The sequence below is a fragment of the Hordeum vulgare genome, chromosome 3H (genome assembly GCF_904849725.1).
Source record: "Hordeum vulgare subsp. vulgare chromosome 3H, MorexV3_pseudomolecules_assembly, whole genome shotgun sequence".
In the NCBI taxonomy this organism is placed as follows: Eukaryota; Viridiplantae; Streptophyta; class Magnoliopsida; order Poales; family Poaceae; genus Hordeum; species Hordeum vulgare.
In genome coordinates this window covers 613,954,104-613,977,977 of record NC_058520.1, presented here as the reverse complement: position 1 = coordinate 613,977,977, position 23,874 = coordinate 613,954,104, and the positions used below count along the sequence as shown (strand labels likewise).

At 41.6% G+C, this 23,874-nt stretch overlaps 2 protein-coding genes across 2 annotated transcripts; both read right to left on the bottom strand.

The window, feature by feature from the left end:
- Positions 1 to 1,149: 1,149 nt before the first annotated feature.
- LOC123441151 (pathogenesis-related protein PRB1-3-like) lies at positions 1,150 to 1,910 on the bottom strand. The gene has a single exon (XM_045117655.1). It carries the CDS (start codon positions 1,874 to 1,876, stop codon positions 1,376 to 1,378), a length of 501 nt encoding a protein of 166 aa, XP_044973590.1. The 5' UTR covers positions 1,877 to 1,910; the 3' UTR covers positions 1,150 to 1,375.
- A 12,684-nt stretch (positions 1,911 to 14,594) lies between these two features.
- LOC123441150 (pathogenesis-related protein PRB1-3-like) lies at positions 14,595 to 15,184 on the bottom strand. Its single transcript, XM_045117654.1, has one exon. It carries the CDS (start codon positions 15,182 to 15,184, stop codon positions 14,684 to 14,686), a length of 501 nt encoding a protein of 166 aa, XP_044973589.1. The 3' UTR covers positions 14,595 to 14,683.
- Positions 15,185 to 23,874: the final 8,690 nt, after the last annotated feature.

Here is a 23,874-nt window from a genome sequence, read left to right as displayed (position 1 = left end):
ACAATAGGCGGAGACCTCATCGGAATGAAAAAAAGTACCCAACTTGTTTTTTCACCATGGATGCCGCGCCAGGCCATGCAGTAGAAAAAACATGGGTTTATGGATGCATAAATGAGCAAACCAGTGCACGATATACACGATACGCCAAACAACGACCTTCCGAGCAGATGTGGATTAGCTTCTCAAGAGGCAGCCAGTGTCGCAACATATCATGTCCTCTGTTTGAAAAAACAATACTTAGTAAAACGAATATACCCATAACGTATGCATCGAACTGAATTAACTCACGATTTCGCTCAAGTGTTAGATACAAGGGAGAAATAGAGTGGGGGTTTCCAAAGATGAGGGGGCGATAGCTCGTAGCTTTAGTGATACTAGATGACCAGTTCCGCCAATTAGCGGAAATGACGGAGTTACGCTAGAAGAAATGCACGGTAATCTATTCCCAAGATCATTGACTTCAAAAATAAAAAAGCCTGATCATGTAATATACGTTTTAGGTTGTGGATTATGGGCTTATTTAATTCAGGTAAAAATTGTAGACAATCAGTAAGAACGTTCCGGTTATTCTTGTGTAGGAAGGAGAAGGTGATATGGGTCATGGAGGACCAGGACATCTCGTGCGGCCATGGTCATTCTGGTGTTTGAGTTGTTGTCCTATTCAGGGTTGAAATTATTTTCTTGTTCCAAGCAGAACTTGTAATAGTGTAACCGTCTTATTTTGGGTCATTTGATTTTTAACTTGCAGCTTGATTAAGTAGAACTTTTCATGAGAGTTGTGCTCTATTAATATAGTAGTATATTATTATTTGCTATGTTATCCATATTATTGCCCATAAATCAGCGCATTTCATGTGAAAAAATTCGGGCATCGTTGCTAAACAACCTTCGATAAGCATCACTACATGGCCACTAAAATATTTTCTCAGTTTCGTTGAAGTTTGTTATTTCATTTTGAAAACACATTGCTGAAATCAGATTATTTAAAATATAAGAGACATGTAAGTTTTGTTCTCTAGAACACAAACATGTTGCTTGAACTTAAGGTCTACGTGATATTGTGCTTGTTCTTTTCTCGTTCCAACTATACTAGAGACCCATCCAGAGCAAAGCCCGGATACAACCAGAATAAGAAGCTCAAATACAACAAATCAAAGACGAATCACAAGTTACAAGACAAATACCAAAACAATCAAAGCCCGGAACGATACAGGAGTGAAGGCAGGAGGGTTTCTGGACACACACACATATCGGTGACATCAATCGACCGATAATTAGTTCCCAGCCCTAGAAGTATCCCTTAATTATTTATTTATGCAGCACGGTGCTATGTGCATGCATGCATACATAGCCGCATGCATACTTGGTACGTAGCCTAGTATGGAATCTGCCCAACCATGTGCGGCGGGCTGTAGCTGCAGATGACAAACACACCGGCATTGCCGTCACAGACGACAGCGCCGCAACCGATGGTCTTCGTGTCCCTCCACACCAAATTCATGTATTCATCGCACGACTCACCCGTAGGTGCGGAGCAAGTGTTGGTGGCGTGGTCGTAGTACTGCTTTCCGGACGCCCAATAAATCACTACGTCTATCGCATTCCATTCGGTACCAGGGGCCCGAAAGATGTTCTCTCCGTATGGACCGCCATCCGGAGAGAGTATTGGCTGGCAGTCGGTGCGGCGCTTCTCCGCGAATGACTGCGCGTACGCCGCCACTACGGGGTCCCACGTCACCGGCCCCACACCGACGGCGGCGCGCACTTCATTGTGGGCATTTACCATGTAGTCAGCATCGTCATTCTGGGCGGTGACGATCATGGCGGACGTGAGGGCTAAGAGCAGTGCTGCAGCTAGCTTTGGAGAGTACTCCATCAGTAATGCTGCCTTACGGAATGAAGGAAAGAAGTTCGTGTGTGTAATGATGGATGAGATTTGCTGTCACCGTGAATTGTGTATTTATACTAGTGCACAAGCTAGCTCGATGGGTTGCTTTAGCTAATCTTAGAGCCATTATTATTCTCCTTTCAGTAGGGAAACAAGAACATCCACTTGTACGTACGGGGAAAATTCCAATACATGTGCTTGTGCGAAAAATTCAAGCCACTCAGGAAGCCGAGACCTCAGTTGTTCGAAAAAATAAATAAACGGAGACTTCAGCAGCTGATTTGTTCTGGCGCGCGGTTGAAAACTTAAAGCCAATCAGTAAGCGTAGACTTCACCATGTCGTCAAAAATAAGCCAAGACCTCACCCGGTCATAAAAAAAATAAGTAGAGTCCTCATTAATTTATAAAATGTAACCAACATGCTATGTCACCCTGAATGCTGCGTCAAGCCCTGCTGTAGAAAAGGCATCGATTCATGGAAGCATAAATAAGCAAAGCAGTGCGTATTACACATGGTATGTCACATAATGATATTCCGAGCAGATGAGGATTAGCTTCTCAAGAAGCAACCTGTGTAGCAGCAAATCGTGCCCTATTTGAAGCAGCAATACGTACTAGGTTGAATATACCAACCATGTATGGATCCAATTGAATTAATTAACGATTTTTTCAAGTGGAAGGGACATTGGACAAAGGGAGAGCTGGATCCCCAAACATGAGAGGTCGATCCTAGCTTTAGTGATACTAGATGACCTGTTGCGTCAATTGGTGCAAATGACGGAGTTACTCAAAAAGAAATGAATGGTAATCTATTCCCAAGATTATCGACTTCAAAAATAAGAAATTGTGATAATCAGAATATACATTTTAGGTGGTGAATTATCGATATATTTATTCCTTGTAAGAACTAAAGCCAATCAGTAAGCGGAGACCTCATTAGGTTGTATAAAATAAGCAGAGACCTCACCGGATCGCAAAAATCAGCAAAGACATCATCCCTTTGAAAAAGCAAGCAACATGTTGTGTCACTGTGCATGCTGCGTGATGCCCTGCTGTAGGAAAAGCATCGATTCATGGATGCACACAAAAACAAAGAAGTGCCTATTACACACAGCACACCACAGAACGACCTTCTGAGCATATGTGGATTATCTTCTCAAGAGGCAGCCTGTGTCGCAGCAGATCATGCCATCTATTTCAAGCAGCAGTGCATACTTGAATGACTATACCCATCATTTATACATCCAATGGAATTAATTCACATTTCACTCAGGTGGAAGAGACATGGGCGAAAGAGAGTTGGGGTCGCCAAACGTGAGGGCAAGATCCTAGCTTTAATGATACGAAATGACCCGTTGCGCCAATTGGCGCAAATGGTAGAGTTACCTCAGAGAAATTTATGGTAATCTATTCCTAAGATCATTGACTTCAAAAATAAATAAGCGAGATCTTCGTAATATATGCTCTAGGTGGTGAGGTATTAACACTACACCACAACACTAATGCAACGGCATGTAAACTGCCCTGAGAAACCACTTTAAACGGCACACTATCTGCCGGGGAAGTATTTCTCCCGGCAGGCAGAACCGCCACGAGAACGGCTGCCGGGGATCACTTCTCCCGGCAGATAAAATATTCCCGGCAGTCCCACTGTCCTAGTACATTTATTTGCCGGCAGTTTCCATTCTCCCGGCAGATTAGGCAAGACACGTGGACTACTAATTACTGGCAGTCTAACTGCCGGCAGAAGAGTGTTGATCCGGTAGTTATTTTGCCAGCATGTACATTTCACTACCTAATTGTTCTGGGCATCCCCTATGTAATATCCATTTAGTATGTTCAGTCAGCAGCACAACCATAATATCAGGCCTATGCCAGCCAGCAGCACAACCATAATATCAGGCCTCATCCAGAAATAATATACATATATGTTTTGCCAGCATGTACATAACAATTCAATCAAAATAATATCAGGCCTCATCCAGAACCTTAAAATGTCATTGGATAAACATAACAACCATAATATACATATAAGGAGGTTGTGCCACAAAAGGTACAGCACATATATGTTTTAAAATGTGTCACAAAACCAATAAAATGAAATAGTGCGACAGATGGAGAAATACATGTTTCTGGTTGTGCCACACAACCAAAATGAGCATATGGCTTATCGACCAGCAAAATGAGCGGAGCAAGTGTGTCTAAGTTTCACAAACTAAACAAGCATATTACATAAAACTATTGTAGATCTTCCAAATCTTCAGGAGCTTGAAAATCTTCCAAATCTTCATCAACTTGTGCACCTTTGGGAAACCTGCAACAGATAGGATACTCAATAGCAGTGGCTGAGCTTGAAAGGAAAAGTTGGGCGGGCCAAATAAAAGAAGAGCACAAAATATTTCAAATTCTGAAGCATATATATGCTTGACTCATTTGAAGCGATTCTGTCATCAGACTCGAAAACAAATCAATTCTTCTCTCAGTGTCATGGTGCGATTTTTTCATCTGATTAGAAAATTAATTAAGCATATGCATGACTAGCGAGTAGCTGTGGCGCTGCTTGCAAGCTGCTACATGCTCGAGAGAAAGACCTTGGAGGCTTTCAGGCTTTGGATATAATAATATATGAGATGGCTGGTTGTCAGTGGACTGTAGATTTTTTTTTTGAGGGAAGTCAGTGGACTGTAGATGGGCTGACAACCGAAACATACTAGCAAATCAGTAGAAATCTATAGAAATCCTGGGCAACCAAGAGAAACATGTATATTACCTCCTTAGCCTGCTTGTGGTCGCATTCCTGCTTTTTCCATGGACTTGTCCACTTCCAACTGCATACACAGAAGCAAAGCTTCTTCAGCAATCAACCATCATAGTCATTGGTAGGTTTAATCATAAGAAAATAAGAACAAAATCTCACATCCTTGTATGGCTATGCGATACATCGCCCTTGAGCTTGTTCCATGGTGGTCATGTTCCCAACACCACGAGGTAGTATAGCATCCCTTTTTATTATATAGTTCACGGCAACCTCACAATATTCAGAGCCAAGCTCCTGACCACCTACCTCTTTTCTCTGATAAATTGACAGAATGGTTGCTTTTGCCACTGGGATACTATGATCTCGATAAACATTATACAGGATCACATCCATTCCTTTCTGAGTAAGCATGAAAAAGAACTCAGATAAGCTAAAGTGTCTTTGTCATCCTAAATAAAAAGAGCAACAAAATATAAACAAAGTACAATCTGACCTGCTGATTTTTGTGTGTGATTGCAACTTCCTTGCTTGTTTCCATCTTGTGGCGATGAAGTGCCACATCCTTACTTTGTTGTGTGAGCCATGTTGCATTCTTCTTTTGCAAAATGGTTGCTTCCTTCTCTTGCAGCACCTCATGTTGAGCGGTACTAGAAAGTACAAAGTTTTTCTGAGCGGATGGCGTTAACTTATTTTGCAAGAGTGCTTATTGAGCCTTCTTATGCAAAATGGTTGCTTCTTTATCTTGCCGCACCTCATGGTTGCGGGTGGCAGATTGTGCACTCTCTTCATGCTCATACTCCCCGTCATGTTCATACCCCCCTTCATGTCCATACCCACCTCCATATCCACCTTCATATTCATCTTTATGTTGATATCCACCTCCATATCCATCTTTATGTCGATATCCACCTCCATATCCACTTTCATATCCATCTTCATGTCGATATCCACTTCCATGGGCACCTTCATATCGATAGCCACCACCATGGCCACCTCCATATCCATATGCAGAGTGAGACAAGTCATACTCTTGATTGAACTGAATATTTTGCTGCACTTTTGATTGTAACGGTGTCCTCATTTGTTGAAGTTCATCCTTCAGAGTTGTAACTACTGTTTGGAAATTATTCTCCATTTGATCTACACGCTCGAAAAGAATTGCATTTGATTGCCAAGCTTCTTTTGCTTCTTCCTCAGCCATTTGAAGCTTCGTGGATTTCAGCTTTCTAGTACCCGACATGCCCAAACCTGCAGCACTTGGTCCTAGACCTATACACCTCACATACCCATTCCTCTCCTTTCCTGCGACATGCGAGAAGAGGTCACCTTGCTTGATGCTTTTTTCTAAAAGTTCTGGACGCTCATTTGACTTCTCTTCTATCTTTTTCTACAAGACAGAACATATGATCCATGAACACATCACCAACATAGTGTCTACTAAAGACTATAACTCCAATGTTCTAGAGAAAAATATAACAAGTACAAAGCCTAAAGATTGTTGCAACTCAAAATACTTACAAACATAGTTGCTGCAGCCACACTTGAAGGGGCACCAGTCTTCTTGCACGTGTGTGTTTCTATAGACAGTTCATGTCTCTGAGGGGGATATCCATTCTTCTTATGCTACATTGATTTTCTTAAATTAGTTCATAACAATCAAGAAATGGTAAAATAGAGTTATATAAGATAATTATATACCATTTCATGACAAACACGGGCATGACTTTTGCTGCCTGATGTATGCAATAATTCCATCTCCATTCGATTTTTTCTTCCTTGCTCGCTATGTTGCTACAAATATTGATTCAATGAATTGTAAATTAGGCAAAACTAGAGGAAAGTGCACATGTATTTTCTTGCAACGTACGTTCCCTGCTTCAGGTTTCCAAAAAGCAACAAGCTCTTTCCAATCAGTTGGGCTAACTCTGTTATCTGGGACAACTTGAAGTTCCTCATCGGTCATCTTCTCATCAAAATACAAAGTCTTCAACTCAGATTTGAAATCCCTCCATTTCTTCGCAGCGCTTCCCATTACCCAATCCTTCAGTTTGTCATCCACAACATAGTACATCTGATTTCAAGCAAGTGTAAATGGAGAGTGTAAGGATGATGTATTAGATAAATGGGAAAGTTATACTACAAGTCATCTAGAGATAAAGGGGCAAGTTATACCAGAAACCATAGAGTATACCTTTAAGGTTTTCCACAAATTATTTTTTTGCTCAACATCAACCTTTCTCCAATCATTATGCCCAAGAGATATTTTACTTTTCACAAGTGTTGAGATGAAGTTTGAAAACTCCGAGGCATTGTCCCCAATTGGTTGTCCATCACCATTGTACTCCACACGAATTGGTGGGACTGTTCCCAATCTATCATACACATTGTGCATTCTAGTGCGTTTTCCCCTTCTTCCCCTTTGTTTCTTGATCCAACTCATGGTCTAAACATGCAAAATAGTTAGTAGGTTGTCATCATTTAACTAGCAGTCTGTATACATAGATTTTTGAGCTACATACCTTCGTGCCCTTCGTGCTCTTCAATGTTATCACTTGGCATGTTATCAACATCTCTAGTCGTTTGGGACCTAAGAACTCGAGTTACTTCAACAATAGGCTTTTCTACGGTGCTCTACACATAACAAAACAAGATATGTAAAACTGAAGTAATAGATGCAATAACCAAATATATAGAAGCATGTTCTATCACCTTCTTTCTTTTAGTTTGCCGCTGACTGGCTTTGCCTCCAGAAATTTCTTTAGCATCTCCAAATCTGGAAGACCCAAATCGTGCAAAATCCTCACTGTTTCTTGCTTTAAGATTCGCTAGCCTCTCTTCCTCTCATGCTTCAGCATTGTCTTCGTCTCTTCCTTTTTCCATCTTTTTTCCTGAAAAGAAAATTTATACCACATTAGAATTGACACATTGGATATCAAGTATATAAGCATGTAACTGAAAAATGAAAGGAAAAGGCACACGCTTTGGTTGCTGAACTGCAGGAACAAGTGTTCCATCTATATATGTCCTACAACGATGTATATTTCTAACATCAACACTAAGATCTACATTGGCATCCAGATCAGCAATTGACACGGTAGGTGCATCATGGTGGTCAAAATCTTCATCTCCAACTCCACACATATCATACAGGTCTCGTGGATGAGGAAAGCTTCTAACAGAATACCAATCTTTATCAAGCTTATCTTGCACATAGTACACTTGGGTTGCTTGAGATGCCAAAATGAAAGGTTCATCAGACTTGAGTAAATGCTTGAAGTTCACTTGTGTGACACCAAGATCATTGACTTGAACCCACTTGTCTTTTGCACTGTTGTCAACCCAATCACATTTGAAAAGCACAATACTTCCTTTGTTGTTATAATTTAACTCAAGGATTTCAGTTATCACACCATAATATATTTTATTCCTGACCATAAGATTTTCATTATCTTCACTTGTGGAAGACAAAATCTGAGATACCAGAGCAACCCCGCTGCTTTGGGAAGGTCTACCCTGATCATACGAATTTGTGTGTAAATTGTACCCATCTATGGTATAGCTATTACACTTCTTTGCAGCTAAGAAGGGGCCGTTAGCTAAAGTTTGAATCTCTTCAGAAATATCTTCACCATTCGCAATTAGTTGTGCCACATGGAGCTTAAACCACTCATGGAATTTCTCATGGCGAATGCGACTAATCTCTAACTTATTCCCGTGGCCAATCGAAGTTAAATAGGCATCATACTTGCTGCAGGAGTTAAGTATGCAAATTCAGCAATATGACAAATATCGTTCATAGGCTCAAATGAAAGAAATTCTTAGAAATAAAATACCTCAAATATGAATCTATGTTATCATAATTAAACAAAACATATCGATGTGCTTGCAGCCATGACTTGTGATCTAAGGTCACTATATGCTTTCCAGCCAAAAATCGACCCTTGTTGGTAAAAAATGGCATAGTAGATACATTGGTCTCAGGGGCGTCATTTCTGCATTTTCTGTTAAATCTAGTCTCACATCCATGTAAATAACGGGAGCAGAATGTAAGGCTCTCATCAAACACATAGCCCTCTGCAATTGACCCCTCGGGGTGGCTCTTGGTACCTACAAACCCCTTTAGCTTCATATTATACCTATATAGTACATACGTAAGATATATCAGATTATTTTGGGGGAAGCAAGAAACCATACGATACCAAGAAAATAGGTTTATAGGGATGACCTTTCTACTAGGTACATGCTGCTGTACTTTATTGGCCCCCCTAGCCTCACTTGGGTTGGAAGATGAACCATCAAGTGAACCATAAGATCAAAAAATGATGGCAGAAATATGGCCTCAAGAATGCTCAAGGTCTCAGCTATTTCTCCCTCTAGCTTCTCCATGTCACTTATGCTAATGACAGGAGAATATATTTGGTTGAAGAATCTGCTGACACGAACCAAGGCAATACCGACTTCCTTTGGCAATTGGTTCCGAACAGCTAGTGGAAGCAATTGTTGCAAAAGAATGTGATTGTCATGGCTCTTCAGCCCAACGATCTTTTTCTGCTTCACAAGGACATTCCGACGTATATCAGATGAGCAACCATCAGGGAACCTAGCTTCCTTCAAAATTTCACAAAACAGTTTCTTCTTTTCATTGTCCATTGTGTAGGGTGCAGTAGGCAAATCAAATTGTTCGCCTACTAGGACAGGTTGGAGAGCTTTTCTTATTCCGAGATGCTCTAGATCTCTACGAGAGCTATAATTATCTTTTGATTTTTTATCCATGCATAGAAGTGTGTTAATTATATTTTCACATACATTCTTTTCAATGTGCATTGCATCAAGATTATGAGGCTGCAGCAAGTCTTTCCAGTATCTCAACCTAAACCATATGGATTTTGTTTTCTGAACCATTGGTGGTTCGCCAACCTTGCGCTTCTTCGTGGTTGTTTTCCCGGAAGGGTCCTTTCCAAAAACAGTCTTCATATTTTCAGTGAGGGCCAAAAATTCCTCTCCAGTAAGTGGTACAGGTGTTGTCCCTAATTCCACACCATCAAAGGATTCTTCATCAAATCTGTATTCATGGTTAGGATCAAGAAACCTTCGATGTCCCATATAGCAAAATTTCTTGCCTTCCTTCAACCGAAGAGAGCAAGTATGTGAGCCACACAATGGACAACCAAATTCACCAGAGGTTACAATCCCTGATAGAGTGCATAAGCCTGGGAGGTCTGATGTAGTTGACAATACAGCAGCATGCAGGTTGAAGGGTTTACCGGTCGAGGCATCATAGGTTCTAACACCCTCCTCAAAAAGCGAGTTCAAATCATCAATAAGTGGTTCAAGAAATACATCTATATCTCTCCCAGGTGACCTTGGACCAGGAATTAGCAAAGAGAGGATGAAATTATGCTGCTTCATGCACAACCAAGGAGGAAGATTCAATGGAATTACTAAAACAGGCCAGACACTATAGGATAACTTCATTGTCCTAAATGGATTAAAACCACCGGATGCTACAAGCATCCTCATGTTGCGACTATCTTTAGCAAAATCTGGATATTTGCCATCAAAGTCCTTCAAATCAGGAGCATCCGCTGTATGCCTTATTAGTCCATCTCTTGTACGTTCTTCAACATGCCATCTGTAGTCCGCTGCACTCTTTGCGGACACAAAAAGGCGTTGTAGCCTCTTCTTTATTGGAAAATAACGAAGAACCTTCCTTGGGACCTTGTGTACATGTTTCCCATCAAGACTATTCTTTTCAGATTTCCACCGAGAAGTTTTGCATGTAGGACAAATATCCTTATTTGCATGTTCCTTCCAGAACAAAATGCAATCATTCTCACATGCATGAATTTTTATATAACCAAGCTCAAGGCATTTTATCATCTTCTTAGCTTCATAAAAGTTTTTGGGTAGCTTTGCTGTTGGAAAGGACTCTTTTAGGAACTCTAGCAGTATGTCAAAACTTTTATCACTCCAACCTCCAAGAGATTTTGTATGGAGTAACCTAACAACAAAACGTAGCTTTGAGAAGGTTGTGGACCCTGGATAAAGCTCCTCCCTATCATCAACTATGAATTGTCGGAAAGCATCTTCATCCTTCTTCTTTTTCTTCTCTAGAAGAGGGTCGACGCCCTCAGGCTCTGCATCCTGGTGACTTGGATCCTCCCCACTAGTACCACCACTAAAATCCCCATTTTGATGTGTTATAACTTGAATCATTTCAAGCATCTCATCATAGTCATCTAAGTCAATCTCCTCTTGAAAATCATCAGGTTGAACCTCATCATGGTCACTCTCAGATGCAAGAGATGATGATGCCTCCCCATGATATATCCATCGTTTGTACCCATTAATAAACTCATCGCATAACAAGTGCTCATAGACAACATTAGCTTCAAACCAACAACAATTCAAGAAAATTCTACAAGGACATAGTATAGTGTTCCCTCTTGCTGAATGCGTAAAAGCAAAATCTATGAATTTCTCTACCCCGTCTATATATGCTTATGTATTTCTAGCTTTATCCATCCAACTCTTGTCCATTCTTGACCAGTTTCACTAAAATTGCCTAATATGCGAGAAAGTATACTTCTATTAAGGAAAAAATATAGTAACAAATTGCAGATCAACAATATCTAGTACAAGCAACAAGAAATACAATACGAGAAGAAATGTCATCACACAACAAAATATAATTAACTGAAACATGTCATTTCAGAAAATACAAATACCAAAATAGCAATAAGAATGCCATCATCTATATCATAAAAGCATAGCACATGTTCTGTACACATCTCGTATTTGGCAAAACTCAAACAAACATGGTACTACCTTGGGGCATTAACTAAACAAACAAAGAACTTAAATAACTAGCTTTCTTTCATCTCAAATTAAAGTGAACTCCAAAGCTCAACTATACAACTTAGTCTTGTGTCAAAAAATCTAATGAAGGTATGCACTTGTTAATCAGCAATGGTCCCTGTTCTTTGATCTGAAGGGCTACTAACAGTAGCAGTGTTCATTTTTAGACAAGCAAATAACCTTCAAACGTGTTTGACTCATGGTTTTTTTGTTGTTATTATATCAAAGCAATTAAAACTTAATGCTTTGTTCTAACTGACGGAATAGTTTAGTGCTGCTACTTTTCAACATTATTTTGAGCACAAGCTTCAAAGGGCAGGAGGTGTTCTAGCCATCGGCAAGGAAGAACAAACGAATTCATTGGGATCAAACTAGCAATGTAGTCTTCGGGGCTTTGATCTCAAGATCCATAGCTGCACATTTAGAACAAAAGAAGGCAAAAAATTGTTATGAAACCTCACGAGCTGTCAAATGAAGTATAGTAGACTCGATGTTCAGTAGGCAAAGCTGCTCGCCGGAGAGGAGGGCCAACCCGCGGAGACTGCTGCGTCAGGGGCTTGTGGACGAGGTGCCTGCTCGCTGGAGAGGAGGGCCAACGCGCGGTCTGCTGCTTCAGGGGCTTGTGGAGGAAGGAGAAGTAGGTGCTACAAAAATAGTTACTGTAAATAAAACCGTCTCGCGCTGTGAATAGTGAATAGACTTGCTTATGTTCAGTTCACTGATAACGATAGTGAAGCGAGCGGAATGACAAGGATGCCCAGCGTTCACATGGACGGATGGCTACAAACTCCACAGGAATCCATTCCAGCACAACGCCTACGCTCTGTACCACCGAAAGGTAAAGGGCCAGAAACCGAAATTGAAATTTGGAGCACTCACGGCGGCGCCTGCTCAGTGAAGCCTGCTCGGGGAGGAAACAGAGCTCGATCTGGAGTGCGGCAACGACGACAGTGGCTGACAGCGGCTTGGTGGCGGGCGGAAACAGAGCTCGGGGAGGAAAGAGCTCGGTCTGGTGGAGGGCGGTGAATGGTTGGTGGCGGCGGCGGCAGTGGATGGTCGGTTGGGGGCGGCGGCAGTGGTTGGTTGGGAGCGGCGGCGCCGGCGATGGATGTATGGTTGGGGGCGGCGGCGGCAGTGGATGGTTGGTTGGGAGCGGCGGCGCCGGCGATGGATGGATGGTTGGGGCGGCGGTGGCTTGCGGTGGTGAGGGGTGGAGGAGCTGCGGTGGTGAGGGGTTACGCCGGCAGCGGGGGTGGGGGGGCCAAACTGGAGCAGGAGCTGCGGTGGTGAGGGGTTATGCCGGCGGTGAGCTAGGTTTTGGGGGCGGCGGCGGTCGATTCGGTGGAGGCGCAGGGTGGGGATCGATTTGGTCGCGGGAGGGCCGGCGCGTCTATTTTCACAATGGGCCAAATTTTTCGTCAAGTCGCGTGCTTTTTTCCTAGCTGGCGCGCTCTACCGTACTGTTTCACGCCAAAGACGGTCTCCGGCATGGGCCGGCAGACAGTGGGCCGTGATTTAGTTCCTCCGGCAGATTATTTGCCGTAAAGATGTCGGCAGTGCACGTGCCGTTGCTGCTGTAGTTCTCCCGATAGTAAGGCCGCCCTAAGATTTTTATAGCGGCAGTAACAGATGTCCCGGCAGATATATTGCCCTTAGGCAGATTTTTTCCCGGCAGTTAGCTGCCCCCAATCAAGTGTTGTGGTGTAGTGTAACATAACTATTCCAAGTAAAACATTGAAGCCATTCACTAAACAGACACCTCACCAGGTCGTATAAAATAAGCGAAGACCTCACCGGATGGTTAACAATAGGCGGAGACCTCATCGGAATGAAAAAAAGTACCCAACATGTTTTTTCACCATGGATGCCGCGCCAGGCCATGCAGTAGAAAAAACATCGGTTTATGGATGCATAAATGAGCAAACCAGTGCATGATATACACGATACGCCAAACAACTACCTTCCGAGCAGATGTGGATTAGCTTCTCAAGAGGCAGCCAGTGTCGCAACATATCATGTCCGCTGTTTGAAAAAACAATACTTACTAAAACGAATATACCCATCACGTATGCATCGAACTGAATTAACTCACGATTTCGCTCAAGTGGAAGATACAAGGGAGAAATAGAGTGGGGGTTTCCAAAGATGAGGGGGCGATACCTCGTAGCTTTAGTGATACTAGATGACCAGTTCCGCCAATTAGCGCAAATGACGGAGTTACGCTAGAAGAAATGCACGGTAGTCTATTCCCAAGATCATTGACTTCAAAAATAAAAAAGCCTGATCAGGTAATATACGTTTTAGGTTGTGGATTATGGGCTTATTTAATTCAGGTAAAAATTGTAGACAATCAGTAAGAACGTTCCGGTTATTCTTGTGTAGGAAGGAGAAGGTGATATGGGTCATGGAGGACCAGGACATCTCGTGCGGCCATGGTCATTCTGGTGTTTGAGTTGTTGTCCTATTCAGGGTTGAAATTATTTTCTTGTTCCAAGCAGAACTTGTAATAGTGTAACCATCTTATTTTGGGACATTTGATTTTTAACTTGCACCTTGATTAAGTAGAACTTTTCATGAGAGTTGTGCTCTATTAATATAGTAGTATATTATTTTTTGCTATGTTATCCATATTATTGCTCATAAATCAGCGCATTTCATGTGAAAAAAATCGGGCATCGTTGCTAAACAACCTTCGATAAGCATCGCTACAAGGCCACTAAAATATTTTATCAGTTTCGTTGAAGTTTGTTATTTCATTTTGAAAACACATTGCTGAAATCAGATTATTTAAAATATAAGAGACATGTAAGTTTTGTTCTGTAGAACACAAACATGTTGCTTGAACTTAAGGTCTACGTGATATTGTGCTTGTTCTTTTCTCGTTCCAACTATACTAGAGACCCATCCAGAGCAAAGCCCGGATACAACCAGAATAAGAAGCTCAAATACAACAAATTAAAGACGAATCACAAGTTACAAGACAAATACCAAAACAATCAAAGCCCGGAACGATACAGGAGTGAAGGCAGGAGGGTTTCTGGACACACACACATATCGGTGACATCAATCGACCTATAATTAGTTTCCAGCCCTAGAAGTATCCCTTAATTATTTATTTATGCAGCACGGTGCTATGTGCATGCATGCATACATAGCCGCATGCATACTTGGTACGTAGCCTAGTATGGAATCTGCCCAACCATGTGCGGCGGACTGTAGCCGCAGATGACAAACACACCGGCGTTGCCGTCACAGACGACAGCGCCGCAACCGATGGTCTTCGTGTCCCTCCACACCAAATTCAGGTATTCGCCGCACGACTCACCCATAGGTGCGGAGCAAGTGTTGGTGGCGTGGTCGTAGTACTGCTTTCCGGACGCCCAATAAATTACTGCATCTATCGCATTCCATTCGGTACCAGGGGCCCGAAAGATGTTCTCTCCGTATGGACCGCCCTCCGGAGAGAGTATTGGCTGGCAGTCGGCGCGGCGCTTCTCCGCGAATGATTGCGCGTATGCCGCCACTATGGGGTCCCACGTCACCGGCCCCACACCGACGGTGACGCGCACTTCGTTGTGGGCATTCACCATGTAGTCAGCGTCGTCATTCTGGGCAGTGATGTTCATGGCGGACGTGAGGGCTAAGAGCAGTGCTGCAGCTAGCTTTGGAGAGTACTCCATCACTAATGCTGCCTTAGAGAATGAAGGAAAGAAGTGCGTGTGTGTAATGATGGATGAGATTTGCTGTCACCGTGAGTTGTGTATTTATACTAGTGCACAAGCTAGCTCGATGGGTTGCTTTAGCTAATCTTAGAGCCATTATTATCCTCCTTTCAGTAGGGAAAGAATATCCACTTGTACGTACGGGGAAAATTCCAATACATGTGCCACCCGGTCATAAAAAAAATAAGTAGAGCCCTCATTAATTTATAAAAAGTGACCAACATGCTATGTCACCCTGAATGCTGCGTCAAGCCCTGCTGTAGAAAAAGCATCGATTCATGGAAGCATAAATAAGCAAAGCAGTGCCTATTACACATGGTATGCCACATAATGATATTCCGAGCAGATGTGGATTAGCTTCTCAAGAGGCAGCCTGTATAGCAGCAAATCGTGTCCTATTTGAAGCAGCAATACGTATTTGATTGAATATACCAATCATGTCTGCATCCAATTGAATTAAGTAACGATTTCTTTCAAGTCGTAGGGACATTGGAGAAAGAGAGAGCTGGGGTCGCCAAACATGAGAGGTCGATCCTAGGTTTAGTGATACTAGATGACCAGTTTGGTCAATTGGCCCAAATGGCGGAGTTACTCCAAAAGAAATGTATGGTAATCTATTCCCAAGATTATCGACTTCAAAAATAAGAAATTGTGATCATCACAATATACATTTTGGGTGGTGAATTATCGATATATTTATTTCATGTAAGAAGCGGAGACCTCATAAGGTTGTATAAAATAGGCGGAGACCTCACCGGATCGCAAAATTAAGCGAAGACATCATCCCTTTGAAAAAGCAAGCAACATGTTGTGTCACTGTGCATGCCGCGTGAGGCCCATGCTGTAGGAAAAGCATCGATTCATGGATGCATACAAAAACAAACAAGTGCCTATTACACACAGCACACCACACAACGACCTTCCGAGCATATGTGGATTATCTTCTCAAGGGGCAGCCTGTGTCGCAGCAGATCATGCCCTCTATTTGAAGCAGCAGTGCATACTTGAATGACTATACCCATCATTTATACATCCAATGGAATTAATTCACATTTCACTCAGGTGGAAGAGACATGGGCGAAAGAGAGTTGGGGTCGCCAAACGTGAGGGCAAGATCCTAGCTTTAATGATACGAAATGACCCGTTGCGCCAATTGGCGCAAATGGTAGAGTTACGTCAGAGAAATTTATGGTAATCTATTCCTAAGATCACTGACTTCAAAAATAAATAAGCGAGATCTTCGTAATATATGCTCTAGGTGGTGAGGTATTAACACTACACCACAACACTAATGCAACGGCATGTAAACTGCCCTGAGAAACCACTTTAAACGGCACACTATCTGTCGGGGAAGTATTTCTCCCGGCAGGCAGAACCGCCACGAGAACGGCTGCCGGGGATCACTTCTCCCGGCAGATAAAATATTCCCGGCAGTCCCACTGCCCTAGTACATTTATTTGCCAGCAGTTTCTATTCTCCCGGCAAATTAGGCAAGACACGTGGACTACCAGTTACTGGCAGTCTAACTGCCGGCAGAAGAGTGTTGACCCGGCAGTTATTTTTCCAGCATGTACATTTCACTACCTAATTTTTCTGGGATGCCCTATGTAATATCCATCGAGTATGTTCAGTCAGCAGCACAACCATAATATCAGGCCTATGCCAGCCAGCAGCACAACCATAATATCAGCCAGGAGCACAACCATAATATCACGCCTCATCCAGAAATAATATACATATATGTTTTGCCAGCATGTACATAACACTTCAATCAAAATAATATCAGGCCTCATCCAGAACCTTAAAACGTCATTGGATAAACATAACAACCATAATATACATATAAGGAGGTTGTGCCACAAAAGGTACATCACACATATGTTTTAAAATGTGTCACACAACCAACAAAATGAAATAGTGCGACAAATGGAGAAATACATGTTTCTGGGTGTGCCACACAACCAAAATGAGCATATGGCTTATCGACCAGCAAAATGAGCGGAGCAAGTGTGTCTAGGTTTCACAAACTAAACAATTATATTACATAAAACTATTGTAGGTCTTCCAAATCTTCAGGAGCTTGAAAATCTTCCAAATCTTCATCAACTTGTGCACCTTTGGGAAACCTGCAACAGATAGGATACTCAATAGCAGTGGCGGAGCTTGAAAGGAAAAGTTGGGCGGGCCAAATAAAAGAAGAGCACAAAATATTTCAAATTCTGAAGCATATATATGCTTGACTCATTTGAAGCGATCCTATCATCGGACTCGAAAACAAATCAATTCTTCTCTGAGTGTCATGGTGCGATTTTTTCATCTGATTAGAAAATTAATTAAGCATATGCATGACTAGCGAGTAGCTGTGGCGCTGCTTGCAAGCTGCTACATGCTCGAGAGCAAGACCTTGGAGGCTTTCAGGCTTTGGATATAATAATATATGAGATGGCTGGTTGTCAGTGGACTGTAGATTTTTTTTTAGGGAAGTCAGTGGACTGTAGATGGGCTGACAACCGAAACATACTAGCAAATCTGTAGAAATCTCCTTAGCCTGCTTGTGGTCGCATTCCTGCTTATTCCATGGACTTGTCCACTTCCAACTGCATACATAGAAGCAAAGATTTTTTAGCAATCAACCATCATAGTCATTGGTAGGTTTAATCATAAAAAAATAAGAACAAAATCTCACATGCTTGTATGGCCATGCGATACAGCGCCCTTGAGCTTGCCCCATGGTGGTCATGTTCCCAACACCACGAGGTAGTATAGCATCCCTTTTTATTATATAGTTCACGGCAACCTCACAATATTCAGAGCCAAGCTCCTGACCACCTACCTCTTTTCTCCGATCAATTGACAGAATGGTTGCTTTTGCCACTGGGATACTATGATCTCGATAAACATTATACAGGATCACATCCATTCCTTTCTGAGTAAGCATGAAAAAGAACTCAGATAAGCGAAAGTGTCTTTGTCATCCTAAATAAAAAGAGCAACAAAATATAAACAAAGTACAATCTGACCTGCTGATTTTTGTGTGTGATTGCAACTTCCTTGCTTGTTTCCATCTTGTGGCGATGAAGTGCCACATCCTTACATTGTTGTGTGAGCCATGTTGCCTTCTTCTTTTGCAAAATGGTTGCTTCCTTCTCTTGCAGCACCTCATGTTGAGCGGTACTAGAAAGTACAAAGTTTTTCTGAGTGGATGGTGTTAACTTATTTTGCAAGAGTGCTTATTGAGCCTTCTTATGCAAAATGGTTGCTTCTTTATCTTGCCGCACCTCATGGTTGCGGGTGGCAGATTGTGCACTCTCTTCATGCTCATACTCCCCTTCATGTTCATACCCCCCTTCATGTCCATACCCACCTCCATATCCACCTTCATATCCATCTTTATGTTGATATCCACCTCCATATCCATCTTTATGTCGATATCCACCTCCATATCCACTTTCATATCCATCTTCATGTCGATATCCACTTCCATGGGCACCTTCATATCGATAGCCACCACCATGGCCACCTCCATATCCATATCCAGAGTGAGACAAGTCATACTCTTGATTGAACTGAATATTTTGCTGCACTTTTGATTGTAACGGTCTCCTCATTTGTTGAAGTTCATCCTTCAGAGTTGTAACTACTGTTTGGAAATTATTCTCCATTTGATCTACACGCTCGACAAGAATTGCATTTGATTGCCAAGCTTCTTTTGCTTCTTCCTCAGCCATTTGAAGCTTCGTGGATTTCAGCTTTCTAGTACCCGGCATGCCCAAACCTGCAGCACTTGGTCCTAGACCTATACACCTCACATACCCATTCCTCTCCTTTCCTGCGACATGCGAGAAGAGGTCACCTTGCTTGATGCTTTTTTCTAAAAGTTCTGGACGCTCATTTGACTTCTCTTCTATCTTTTTCTACAAGACAGAACATATGATCCATGAACACATCACCAACATAGTGTCTACTAAAGACTATAACTCCAATGTTCTAGAGAAAAAAAATAACAAGTACAAAGCCTAAAGATTGTTGCAACTCAAAATACTTACAAACATAGTTGCTGCAGCCACACTTGAAGGGGCACCAGTCTTCTTGCACGTGTGTGTTTCTATAAACAATTCATGTCTCTGAGGGGATATCCATTCTTCTTATGCTACATTCATTTTCTTATAATTAGTTCATAACAATCAAGAAATGGTAAAATAGAGTTATATAAGATAATTATATACCATTTCATGACAAACACGAGCATGACTTTTGCTGCCTGATGTATGCAATAATTCCATCTCCATTCGATTTTTTCTTCCTTGCTCGCTATGTTGATTCAATGAATTGTAAATTAGGCAAAACTACAGGAAAGTGCACATGTATTTTCTTGCAACGTACGTTCCCTGCTTCAGGTTTCCAAAAAGCAACAAGCTCTTTCCAATAAGTTGGGCTAACTCTGTTATCTGGGACAACTTGAAGTTCCTCATCGGTCATCTTCTCATCAAAATACAAAGTCTTCAACTCAGATTTGAAATCCTTCCATTTCTTCGCAGCGCTTCCCATTACCCAATCCTTCAGTTTGTCATCCACAACATAGTACATCTGATTTCAAGCAAGTGTAAATGGAGAGTGTAAGGATGATGTATTAGATAAAGGGGAAAGTTATACTACAAGTCATCTAGAGATAAAGGGGCAAGTTATACCAGAAACCATAGAGTATACCTTTAAGGTTTTCCACAAATGATTTTTTTGCTCAACATCAACCTTTCTCCAATCATTATGCCCAAGAGATATTTTACTTTTCACAAGTGTTGAGATGAAGTTTGAAAACTCCGAGGCATTGTCCCCAATTGGTTGTCCATCACCATTGTACTCCACACAAATTGGTGGGACTGTCCCCAATCTATCATACACATTGTGCATTCTAGTGCGTTTTCCCCTTCTTCCCCTTTGTTTCTTGATCCAACTCATGGTCTAAACATGCAAAATAGTTAGTAGGTTGTCATCATTTAACTAGCAGTCTGTATACATAGATTTTTGAGCTACATACCTTCGTGCCCTTCGTGCTCTTCAATGTTATCACTTGGCATGTTATCAACATCTCTAGTCGTTTGGGACCTAAGAACTCGAGTTACTTCAACAATAGGCTTTTCTACGGTGCTCTACACATAACAAAACAAGATATGTAAAACTGAAGTAATAGATGCAATAACCAAATAGAAGCATGTTCTATCACCTTCTTTCTTTTAGTTTGCCGCTGACTGGCTTTGCCTCCAGAAATTTCTTTAGCATCTGCAAATCTGAAAGACCCAAATCGTGCAAAATCCTCACTGTTTCTTGCTTTAAGATTCGCTAGCCTCTCTTCCTCTCGTGCTTCAGCATTGTCTTCGTCTCTTCCTTTTTCCATCTTTTTTCCTGAAAAGAAAATTTATACCACATTAGAATTGACACATTGGATATCAAGTATATAAGCATGTAACTGAAAAATGAAAGGAAAAGGCACACGCTTTGGTTGCTGAACTGCAGGAACAAGTGTTCCATCTATATATGTCCTACAACGATGTATATTTCTAACATCAACACTAAGATCTACATTCGCATCCAGATCAGCAATTGACACAGTAGGTGCCTCATGGTGGTCAAAATCTTCATCTCCAACTCCACACATATCATACAGGTCTCGTGGATGAGGAAAGCTTCTAACAGAATACCAATCTTTATCAAGCTTATCTTGCACATAGTACACTTGGGTTGCTTGAGATGCCAAAATGAAAGGTTCATCAGACTTGAGTAAATGCTTGAAGTTCACTTGTGTGACACCAAGATCATTGACTTGAACCCACTTGTCTTTTGCACTGTTGTCAACCCAATCACATTTGAAAAGCACAATACTTCCTTTGTTGTTATAATTTAACTCAAGGATTTCAGTTATCACACCATAATATATTTTATTCCCGACCATAAGATTTTCATTATCTTCACTTGTGGAAGACAAAATCTGCGATACCAGAGCAACCCCGCTGCTTTGGGAAGGTCTACCCTGATCATACGAATTTGTGTGTAAATTGTACCCATCTATGGTATAGCTATTACACTTCTTTGCAGCTAAGAAGGGGCCGTTAGCTAAAGTTTGAATCTCTTCAGAAATATCTTCACCATTCGCAATTAGTTGTGCCACATGGAGCTTAAAACACTCATGGAATTTCTCATGGCGAATGCGACTAATCTCTAACTTATTCCCGTGGCCAACCGAAGTTAAATAGGCATCATACTTGCTGCAGGAGTTAAGTATGCAAATTCAGCAATATGACAAATATCGTTCATAGGCTCAAATGAAAGAAATTCTTAGAAATAAAATACCTCAAATATGAATCTATGTTATCATAATTAAACAAAACATATCGATGTTCTTGCAGCCATGACTTGTGATCTAAGGTCACTATATGCTTTCCAGCCAAAAATCGACCCTTGTTGGTAAAAAATGGCATAGTAGATACATTGGTCTCAGGGGCGTCATTTCTGCATTTTCTGTTAAATCTAGTCTCACATCCATGTAAATAACGGGAGCAGAATGTAAGGCTGTCATCAAACACATAGCCCTCTGCAATTGACCCCTTGGGGTGGCTCTTGGTACGTACAAACCCCTTTAGCTTCATATTATACCTATATAGTACATACGTAAGATATATCAGATTATTTTGGGGGAAGCAAGAAACCATACGATACCAAGAAAATAGGTTTATAGGGATGACCTTTCTACTGGGTACATGCTGCTGTACTTTATTGGCCCCCCCTAGCCTCACTTGGGTTGGAAGATGAACCATCAAGTGAACCATAAGATCAAAAAATGATGGCAGAAATATGGCCTCAAGAATGCTCAAGGTCTCAGCTATTTCTCCCTCTAGCTTCTCCATGTCACTTATGCTAATGACAGGAGAATATATTTGGTTGAAGAATCTGCTGACACGAACCAAGGCAATACCGACTTCCTTTGGCAATTGGTTCCGAACAGCTAGTGGAAGCAATTGTTGCAAAATAATGTGATTGTCATGGCTCTTCAGCCCAACGATCTTTTTCTGCTTCACAAGCACATTCCGGCGTATATCAGATGAGCAACCATCAGGGAACCTAGCTTCCTTCAAAATTTCACAAAACAGTTTCTTCTTTTCATTGTCCATTGTGTAGGGTGCATCAGGCAAATCAAATTGTTCACCTACTAGGACAGGTTGGAGAGCTTTTCTTATTCCGAGATGCTCTAGATCTCTACGAGAGCTATAATTATCTTTTGATTTTTTATCCATGCATAGAAGTGTGTTAATTATATTTTCACATACATTCTTTTCAATGTGCATTGCATCAAGATTATGAGCCTGCAGCAAGTCTTTCTGGTATCTCAACCTAAACCATATGGATTTTGTTTTCCAAACCATTGGTGGTTCGCCAACCTTGCGCTTCTTCGTGGTTGTTTTCCCGGAAGGGTCCTTTCCAAAAACAGTCTTCATATTTTCAGTGAGGGCCAAAACTTCCTCTCCGGTAAGTGGTACACGTGCTGTCCCTAATTCCACACCATCAAAGGATTCTTCATCAAATCTGTATTCATGGTTAGGATCAAGAAACCTTCGATGTCCCATATAGAAAAATTTCTTGCCTTCCTTCAACCGAAGAGAGCAAGTATGTGAGCCACACAATGGACAACCAAATTCACCAGAGGTTACAATCCCTGATAGAGTGCATAAGCCTGGGAGGTCTGATGTAGTTGACAATACAGCAGCATGCAGGTTGAAGGGTTTACCGGTCGAGGCATCATAGGTTCTAACAGGCTGATTTGTTCTGGCGCGCTCAGGTTTAAAAAAATTCAAGCCACTCAGGAAGCGGAGACCTTAGTTGTTCGAAATAAATAAATAAACGAGACTTCATCAGTTTGAAAAAAGTAACTAACCTGTCGTGACACCGTGGATTATTATCTTTTCCGGCAGCTGATTTGTTCTGGCGCGCGGTAGGTGTGATAAAACAATATCGACTTTCCCGGTTGAAAACTTAAAGCCAATCACTAAGCGTAGACTTCACCATGTCGTCAAAAATATGGATATGGAGGTGGATATCAACATAAAGACGGATATGAAGGTGGATATGGAGGTGGATATCGACATAAATATGGATATGGAGGTGGATATCAACATAAAGATGGATATGAAGGTGGATATGGAAGTGGGTATGGACATGAAGGGGGGTATGAACATGAACGGGAGTATGAGCATGAAGAGAGTGCAAAATCTGCCACCCGCAACCATGAGGTGCGGCAAGAGAAAGAAGCAACCATTTTGCATAAGAAGGCTCAAGAAGCACTCTTGCAAAAGAAGTTAACACCATCCACTCAGAAAAACATTATACTTTCTAGTACCGCTCAACATGAGGTGTTGCAAGAGAAGGAAGCAACCATTTTGCAAAAGAAGAAGGCAACAGGGCTCACACAACAAAGTAAGGATGTGGCACTTCATCCACTACAAGAAATATGGTCAATTATGACTCCCAATATTGGTCACTAATTCATCATTGTTGTCATTTATTGACTTTTTTTTGACCAAATTTACAACGTCAACAGTTGGCCGTCAAGAATGAACAACCATGACCTTTCTAAAATTTTGGTCGCAAGTCTCTATCGA